Below are 9,556 nucleotides of genomic sequence, written 5' to 3' on the forward strand. Positions count from 1 at the left end.
TCTCTGTACCTCTTCCCATAACTCTCTGCATGCAGCCTTCTCACGGGCTCCAGGCTGGACTTTGACACGCACCTCCTTCAGTCCAGACTCCCTGGATGCCTCCCCAGAGCCCCAGTGCATTCCTTTCCTGTAGCTGTCATGACAAGGTACTGCAAACTGAGTGGTTTAAAACAAGGGAAACGGGCCGGGCGCGGTGGCTCACACCTGTAATCCCAACAGGCATGGGAGGATCGCTTGAAGCCAAGTGTTCGAGACCAGCTTGGGCAACAAAGCAAGACTCCAGCATGCCTGACTATTGTTTTGTATTTTTTGTAGAAACGGGTTCTCACTATATTGACCAGGCTAGTCTCAAATTCATGGTCTCAAGTGATTCTCCCACCTCTGCCTCTCCGAGTGTTGGGATTACAGGTGTTAGCCACTGCACAGGGCAGGGACCACAATTTTCAACACCTCGCCAATGGGGTCTGGGAGCTCAAAGTTTAAGAATTACCAAAAAGCCGGTCCTGGAAGATCCCGGGGGTTCACAGGGCCAGAGAAACCCATAGACATGACATGAAAAGGGAATGGGGATCAAGGCGAAGGCACGGGAGGAATTTGAGAGCCAGTTCATAGGTGGCGGATGTATCAGGGGCCGGCTGGGAGGGGAACCCAAAGCCCCTTCCTGTCCTGCCTCCGGGTTCCCCATGTTGGATCTGGCCAATGCAGCTACCTGCTCCTTCACGCAGCCGCTGAGGACAAAGCCAGATGAGAGGATGGAAACAGAGGCCTGACGCAGTGGCTCACGTTGTAATCCCAGCACTTTGGGAAGCCGAGAAGGGCAGGTTCACCTGAGGTCAGGAGTTCAAGACCAGCCTGGCCAACATGGCGAAGCCCCATCTCCACTAAAAAAATATATATGTATATATATAAAATTAGCCGGGTGTGAGGCACTCTGGAGCCTGAGGCAGGAGAATCGCTTGAACCTGGGAGGCAGAGGTTACAGTGAGCCGATATCGGGCTACGGCACTCCAGCCTGGGTGACAGAGCGAGACTCCATCACAAACAAACAAACAAAAAAGTCCAGGCGCAGTGGCTCATGCCTGCAATCCTAGCACTTTGAGAGACCGAGGTGGGCGGATCACCTGAGGTCAGGAGTTCGAGTCCAGCCTGGCCAAAATGGTGAAACCCCATCTCTACTAATAATACAAAAAAAAAAAAAAAAATTAGCCAAGCGTGGTGGTGGGCGCCTGTAATCCCAGCTACTTGGGAAGCTGAGGCAGAAGAATCGCTTGAACCTGGGAGGTTCAATGGTGCAGTGAGCCGAGACCGCACCATTGGCACTCCAGCCTGGGCAGCAGGAACGAAACTCCGTCTCAAAAAAGAAAAAACAAAAACCAAAAATAAAAATTACCTGGGTGTGGTGGCGTGCACCTGTAGTCCCGCCTACTCGGTCACCCCGTCTCTGCTAAAAATACAAAAGTGGCCAGGCCTGGTGGTGCATGTCTATAATCCCAGCTACTCGGGAGGCTGAGAGGCAGGAGAATCGCTTGAACCCGAGAGGCAGAGGTTGCAGTGAGCCGAGATGGCGTCATTGCACTCCAGCCTGGGCGACAACAGCAAAACTCCGTCTCAAAAAAAAAATTAGCCAGGCGTGGTGGGGCGCACCTGTAGTCCCAGCTATTCAAAAGGCTGAGGGAGGATAATCACTTGAATCCGGGCAGTGAGCCGAGATCGCACCACTGCACTCCAGCCTGGGCGACAGAGCAAGACCTTTTCTCACAAACAAACCAAAGACGGAAACAGATACAGCCATTTCAAAGACGACTAGAAAACCTTTTTATTCACCAGAGCTCAATACTCAGGGTCCCGGCCCTGTGCCAAAAACTGAACAACTTAAAATCTGACGGGGGCCCTTCTTCTCTTTGCCCCTAAAATAAAAGCTAGGCCATTGCCATTCCCATCCGGGTACTCAAACCCCCTTCTTATCGGCGGTTCCTCGACTTGAACGTTGGAGGTTGAAAAACACAGGAGGAAAAAAAAATGTCCTTTAGTCAACTATCACGATTTGGGGGGTCGGATGGGAGGTGGTCGAGAGATATGGTTCTCGCTGGGGGAAAGGACCCATTGGTGATTTGGGGATGGGGGCAGGTACCGGGTGCAATGGGCTGAACAAGGGGAAGAACAACCAGGGGGCATTGAAAGGTGTCAGCTCACCCCACGGCTCTCCATCCACAGGTGAGCCTGCGAAGACACGGTGCCCTCCAGTGACACGGTGCTCTCCAGAGTCCCACTCCGCTCCTGACGGATGGGTACTGAGGTCAGGGAAGGAATGAACAGGCGTGGTCCACGATGACACCGTGGTTCTGCAGGAGGCTGAAGATGGAGAAGGCTGGTCTTAAGTCGACATCCCATCTTGAAGTTCTTGAGTAGGCACTTCTCAGCCAGCCTTGTTCAGTGTCTCCTAAGGGCTGGCTTGGGACAGCACCGTGGAATCCTGGAGGTTCAAAAATCCAAGAACTCCACAAGGAACAGAGAAGTCGAAGGGGCAGGGCTCCAGTCACCAGCAGGCCCCACGAGGACAAAAGACCCATGAACCGGGGCCCAGAGGGCGCTACAGGGCCGTGCAGGAAGGGTTCCCGCGGCACCAAGGACCCTCAGGCCAACGCCCACAGGCCAGAGCTCCGAGGGCTGACAGGTCCAAGGGGGCGGGGCTGGCCTGGCTCCCAGCAGCCTCCACTGTTTCAGGATCCAGCCAGGGTGGAGTTCTGGGGGCCAGAAATTCCAAAGGGCTGGGTGACTGGAAGAGAGAGTTTAGGGACTTGGGTGGGATGGACCAGGAGGGTCAGGGGTGCGGGTGGTGAGCATCTTACGATGCTCAGCGCTTGACCCTGCGTCCGGCCGAGTTGCGCCCGCTGCGGCGGTAGAGGGACTGCTGGCCACCGTTAAGCGGGCAGTACTTGAGCGTATGGGCCTGGTCACCGGTGGCCCCGCACACGGGACACACGTAGTGCCTCAGGATGGGACACACCACCACGCCATCTGGTGTCTTCAGCTGGTGTGAGGAGTAGACGTGGCGGGACTCCCCGTTGTGCTTGCAGAAGTTGCACAGGGTGCCCAGGCCCCCGTTGGCCCCTGGCGCCCCCAGCCCCTGATCCTGCCCCAGCGGGGGCCCGGGACTTGGCTCCTCAATCTCTTGGGTCTCCAGCCTTTGACCCCGACTTGCGATCAGCGCCCACACCACCTGGCTCAGGTTGAAGTAGTCCTTCCACATGTCAAAGGGTGGCAGCTGCATGGCACCAAAGCAGGGGTGGTGGGCCACTGGAGAGGGGCTGGGGGCCCGTGGGCAAGGGCAAGAGCAGCAGGCGTTTCCCAGAGCAGAAGGGAGCTGCACCCCCTTTTATAATGCCCAGAGACTCTTCTAAGCAAAGGTGGAGCTTAGGATTTAAAGGGCCCGCTCCCTGCCCATAACCCCCATCTGACTTTAGTTCTTCACAGAGATGTGGAACGAGGTCATTCCCCTGATCTCTGGTCCCAGCTCTGCTGCCAAGGTGCTCTGTGGCCTCTGGGAAGACACTTCCATTCTCTGTGCCTCAGTTTCCCTATCTGTTCAAAGAAAGTCCATGTCTGCAGATATCCCCCACCCCTAGGCTGGAGGGGCTGCACCCTTCATAGACTTCAGAGTTATTCCTAATCATCATAGCAGCCAGGCTGGGCGCAGTGCCTCACACCTGTAATCCTGGCACTTTGGGAGGCCGAGGAAAGAGGATCGCTTGAGCCCAGGACCTCTAGGCCAGCGTGCGCAAAATAGCGAGACCTTGTCTCTACAAAAAATAAAAAGACAAAAATAATAGTAACAACATGACCTGATTTATTTTATTTATTTATTTACTTGAGACGGAGTCTTGCTATGTCGCCCAGGCTGGAGTGCAATGGCATGATCTCAGCTCACTGCAACCTCTGCCTCCTGGGTTCAAGCGATTCTCCTGCCTCAGCCTCCTGAGTAGCTGGGATTACAGGTGCCCACCACTAAGCCTGGCTATTTTTTTTTTTTTTTTTTTTTGTATTTTTAGCAGAGACAGGGTTTCACCATATTGGCCAGGCTGGTCTCGAACTCCTGACCTCAGGTGATCCACCTGTCTCTGCCTCCCAAAGCGCTGGGATTACAGGCGTGAGCCACCGCACCCGGCCTAGTATTTTCATTTTACAGAGAAAGATATGAAGCTTGGAGAGGTTAAGGAATGTATCCAAGGTCACACAACAAGGAAATGGCAGAGTCGGGTTTCATAATCACTCTGGGAACTGGGAATTGATGTTAAAAGTGGCAGAGGAACTTGGCACAGAACAATCTCACTTAGAATGCCCCCTCTTGGGCTGGGCATGCTGGCTCACACCTGTAATCCTAATATTTTGGGAGGCTGAGGCTAGAGAGTCACTTGAAGCCAGGAGTTTGAGACCAGCCTGGGTAACATAGTGAGACCCTGTTTCTACATATAATACAAAATCAGCTGGGCATGGTGGCATGTGCCTGTAATCCTAGCTAGTGAGGAGGCTGAGGCAGGAAGATCACTTGAGCCCAGGAGGTTTAGGCTTCAGTGAGCCATGATTGTGCCACTGCAGTCCAACCTGGGCTACAGAGTGGACCCTGTCTTTTTTTTTTATGAGATGGAGTCTTGCTCTGTCACCCAAGCTGTAGTGCAGTGGCACAATCTTGGCTTACTGCAATCTCCGCCTCCCAGGTTCAAGTGATTCTCCTGCCTCGGCCTCACAAGTAGTTGGGATTACAGGTGCACACCACCACACCTGGCTAATTTTTTGTATTAGTAGAGATGGGATTTTGACATGTTGGGCAAGCTGGTCTGGAACTCCTGACCTCAGGTGTGATTCACCTGCCTCGGTCTCCCAAAGTGCTGGGATTACAGGCATAAGCCACTGTGTCTGGCCAACCCTGTCTAAAAAAAAAAAAAAAAAAAGAAAAAATAGCCCTTTCTTGGGCCCATCCATTGTCTTAAATCCTTCCTGGCCTTTGGAACGAGCAAAAGCCTCATCTCCCGCCCACCGCACCTGCAGGGGTTCTTCTTCCACCCACAGTCTCCATGGGCCACCTTGATATTCAACACATAGTTATTGAGGCTCCATATTGGGTGCCAGAAATTCAGCAGTGACCAAGGCTACCTTATGCCTGCTTCATGAACGAGTTCAGGAGAGAGACCAGTAAATGAGAAAACGCTAGACTGTAAAGACCTGCTGGCCTGTGAACCGGGTGTTCTAAGAGTGGCTGGCTCAGGAATGGGACTTGGAAGCTGAGACCACTAAGAAGAACCTTCCAGGAAGAGGAACACAGGATATGGAAACTGTGGCTGGGTGTGGTGGCTCATGCCTGTAATCCCAGCACTTTGAGAGGCCAAGGTGGGTGGGTCACCTGAGGTCAGGAGTTCGAGACCAACCTGGCCAAGATGGTGAAACCCCCCCCATCTCTACCAAAAATACAAAAATTAGCAGGATGGGCACAGTGGCTCACGCCTCTAATCCCAGCACTTTGGGAGGCTGAGGTGGGCGGATCATGAGGTCAGGAGGTTGAGACCAGCCTTGGCAACATGGTGAAACCCCGTCTTTACTAAAAATACAAAAATTAGCTGGCGTGGTGGCGGGTGCCTGTGATCCCAGCTACTCAGGAGGCTGAGACAGGAGAATTGCTTGAACCTGGGAGGCGGAGGTTGCAGTGAGCTGAGATCGTGCCATTGCACTCCAGTCTGGGTGACAGAGCGAGGCTCCATCTCAAAAAAAAAAAGTAATAAAAAATAAAAAATAAAATAAAATAAAATTAGCTGGGCGCAGTGGTGGGTGCCTGTAGTCCCAGCTACTTGGGAGGCTGAGGCAGGAGAATTGCTTGAATCCAGAAGGTGGATGTTGCAGTGAGTCGAGTTAGGGCCACTGCACTCCAGCCAGGGTGACAGAGTGAGACTCCATCTCAAAAAAAAAAAAAAAAAAAAAAAGACATCCTGAAATTTGGGAACAGCAAGGGGGCTGGAGTGGCTAGAATGGAGTGAAGGTCCCAGGATGAAGCCAGCATGGTTTGCAGAGGCTGGACACCCTCAGATTCTGCAAATCTCCCTTAGGGCATGTTTTGGAATTGGTGAGGGCATTTTGAGTTTGTCACCGTGATTGGAGATGTGGCTGGATTTAGTAGGTGGGGACCAGGGATGGCAGATATCTCAGCAGTTCGCACCACCAAGACCTGTTCTGAGCCGCACTTAACTTTCCAGTGTCCCACTGAACATCCATCTAGGTAGAAAAACCCATTTATAATTATCCAAATTCAGAGCATAGCTATGTTTTATATATAAGCACTAGGTGCTTTTTGCATTATTTTAAGATAACACTCATTTTTCCTGGAATGCAACCACTGTCTTCATTCTGGTCTTCAAGCTCTTGGTTTTTCTGAGAACTTTATTCAGTTATTCACCAATTCTAGAGGCCACAACACTCAAGGCAATGCTGCTTGTGGTATCTGTCTCCAAACAACATACCATTTGTTTGTATCTCATTCATGGTGAATCTACACAGAGAGGCTAGTGTCTGCCCCGCTCAGATGATTTTTAGAGTGTCCATGCCTGAGCATTTATACACTTACATAGACATTATTTTATTATAAATTACTGTCTTTTTATTTTCCCTTTATATTTTGGTTAGGACACGACACGATATCCATTTTTGAAAATAAAATTTGTGACTGGGCACAGTGGCTCACGCTTGTAATTCCAGCACTCTGGGAGACCGAGGCAGGCGGGTCACTTGAGGTCAGGAGTTCCACACCAGCCTGGCCAACATGGTGAAACCCCGTTTCTACCAAACATACAAAAATTAGCCGGGCGTGGTGGCACGCACCTGTAATCCCAGTTACTCCGGAGGCTGAGGCAGGAGAATTGCTTGAACTCAGGAGGTGGAGGTTGCAGTGAGCTGAGATAGCGCCACTGCACTCCAGCCTGGGCGACAGAGCAAGACTCCATCTCAGGAAAAAAATAAAATAAAATAAAATAAAATTTGTATGTTGGTGGGCTATATTACCTATGAGTTTAATTTTCAAGGTCCTAAAGGGGCATTGCAAAATGTTATCTGTAATGTTGGGGGTCCTCTCTTGGCCCCATCCATTGTCCCAAATTCCCATTCCTGTAATCCCAGCACTTTGGGAGGTTGAGGCAGGAGGATCACTTGAGTCCAGGAGGTTGAGACCAGCCTGGGCAGCATAGTAAGACCTAGTCTCTATAAAAAGTACAAAGAAGTTAACTGGTGATGCATGCCTATAGTCCCAGCTACTTAGAAGCCTGAGGCAGGAGGATTGCTTGAACCCAGGGGGCTGAGACTTCAGTGAGCTGTGTTTGTGCCACTGCACTCCAGCCTGGGTGACGGAGTGAGACCTCATCTCGAAAAAAAAAAAAAAAAAATCATCTATGAAATGAAGACACAATTGAGACAATAATCATAGGCACACTCATTACTGAGCATCTGTGGGCTGGCACCATGCTCAGGGCCTGACCTGTGTCATCTCTAAATCCTCCCAGATCCTGTCAAATAGTCTGTTAATGGTCCTGTTTTACAGATGAGCAAAGGGAGACTTAGAGGGGCTCAGGAGCTTGTCCAAAGTCATATGGACAGTAAGTGTTAGTCTGGGCTGGGCACGGTGGCTCACACCTGTAATCCCAGCACTTTGGGAGGCTCAGGCGGGCAGATCACTTGTGGTCAAGAGTTAGAGACCAGCCTGGCCAACATGGTGAAATCCGGTCTCTACTGAAAATACAAAAATTAGCCGGGTGTGGTGGCGGGTGCCTGTAATCCAAGCTACTTGGGAGGGTGAGGCAGGAGAATCGCTTGAATCTGGGAGGTGGAGGTTGCAGTGAGCCCAGATCGCACCACTGGACTCCAGCCTGGGTGACAGAGCAAGACTCTGCCTCAAAAAAAAAAAACAAAAAAAAAACCATTAAAAATAAAAATAATGTTAAAAAAAAAAAAAGGTGTTTCTCCGGAGCTGAAACCCAAGACTGTTTGACCCCGACCTTGGACATCCTCCCACCCCCTGTAGAAGGAGCACGCAAAGCCCGCTGTGAGCGAAGAACCTGCCTAAGACCCCAAGGGAAAGCAGCAGACCCTGGGGGTCTTGCAGTGTGTAGCGACAGATTGAGGTGGGAAGCCAGGAAGGATGGGGGTATTTGAGCCAGGTAGCTTTTCAGACACAGAGCAGATGAGACCTGTCAGTCACCGATGGACATACTCAAGAGCAGAAGAGACTGTGGTCGGCAGAATGGAAGAACAATACTCCTGGGGAGGCACCATGACGGGCATGGGGGTCCCTGTGCTGAGTGCTTTCTGCAAAGTCACAGCCTTGACTTTCCTCGTGGGAGGTGTGAGTTCCCTGTGTGTGCAGGGCCTGGACCCAGTAACCCAGTGACAGTGGTTACAGCTGTGGCATCTGCGGGATGTCTGAGAATGATGTAAGGAGAGGCCGTTCCCAGGCTCCATGACTCCCCTTAACAATTGCACCTATTGTTCGGAGAACCCCAGATACTGCTGGCTTGGGAGTTTTTTTGTTTTTTTTTTTTTCTCCTTATTATTTTCTCCCTAATTGTTTTCTTCTAGGATTCTGTTATTTGGGCCATGGCTGCTTTCCACCCCCCAACTCCAGTTTTATTGGATGAGTTGATTGAAAGATACCCCTTATGCTTCTTCAGACAAGCTCTCTTTCCCTGGTGTGGTTGCTGCTCTGAGTTAAGGGAACGGGAGATGATACTGACTAGAAATTCATCAGCCCCGGTGTTTACTACGTCCTAACCTCCGCCCCCACCCCAAGGCCACGACCACTGTCTGCTAACCTGACGCCAAGGTGCCCTGTTTATTTGTGAGTTTCCGTCTCCGCCTGATGCCTGGCAGAAAATAGCTCTTGCTGGGGGTCCAGAGACGAGTGGGGAGGGGAAAGAGTTAGAAACCCCGAGAAAGTGTGGGGAGAAACACGTAAATGGGCAGCAGTGACTCCCAGAAAGACCGAGGGACCCGCTGCGAGACCGAGAGACCTGCTCATGCGGGGACCAAGACAGGGGAGATGAAGACCTGGGGGAGAGAGACCCCGAGGGCCAGCGAGGTCACCATCATCATCATTGTTCTCATGGTCTCTGCTGCGTGCTTGCCTATGCCATGTCATTAAATCCCCAGACAGCCTTGTCAAGTATCTTGTAATATCCTCATTTCACAGAACAGGAAACAGGCTTGGAGGTGACATCTGTCATGGAGTGATTCAGTGAGGCTGGACTGAAATCCAGATCTGGGGCTGGGTGCGGTGGCTCACCCCTGTAATCCCAGTACGGGAGGACGAAGCAGGAGGGTAGCTTGAGCCCAGGAGTTTAAGGCCAGCCTGGGCAATATAGTGAGACCCCCATCTCTAAAAAAAATTAAAAATTAGCTGGACTTGGAGTCATGCCTGTAGTCTGAGCTACCCAGAAGGCTGAGGTGGGAAGATTGCTTGAGCCCAGGATGTCAAGCAGTGACTGTGCCACTACATTCCAGTCTGGGCAGACAGAGCAAGATCCTG

General features: G+C 51.4%; 1 protein-coding gene across 1 annotated transcript; it reads right to left on the reverse strand.

Annotated features, from left to right (window-relative positions):
* Window positions 1-1,791: 1,791 nt before the first annotated feature.
* NANOS2 (nanos C2HC-type zinc finger 2) lies at window positions 1,792-4,000 on the reverse strand. Its single transcript, XM_001167172.4, has one exon. It carries the CDS (start codon window positions 3,269-3,271, stop codon window positions 2,855-2,857), a length of 417 nt encoding a protein of 138 aa, XP_001167172.1. The 5' UTR covers window positions 3,272-4,000; the 3' UTR covers window positions 1,792-2,854.
* Between the last annotated feature and the right edge of the window lie 5,556 nt (window positions 4,001-9,556).

Source organism: Pan troglodytes, chromosome 20 (genome assembly GCF_028858775.2).
Source record: "Pan troglodytes isolate AG18354 chromosome 20, NHGRI_mPanTro3-v2.0_pri, whole genome shotgun sequence".
Taxonomy (NCBI): Eukaryota; Metazoa; Chordata; class Mammalia; order Primates; family Hominidae; genus Pan; species Pan troglodytes.

Excerpts from the sequence above, each read along its gene's own strand:
- NANOS2 (XM_001167172.4), bottom strand. The coding sequence starts at position 3,271 with ATGCAGCTGCCACCCTTTGACATGTGGAAGGACTACTTCAACCTGAGC.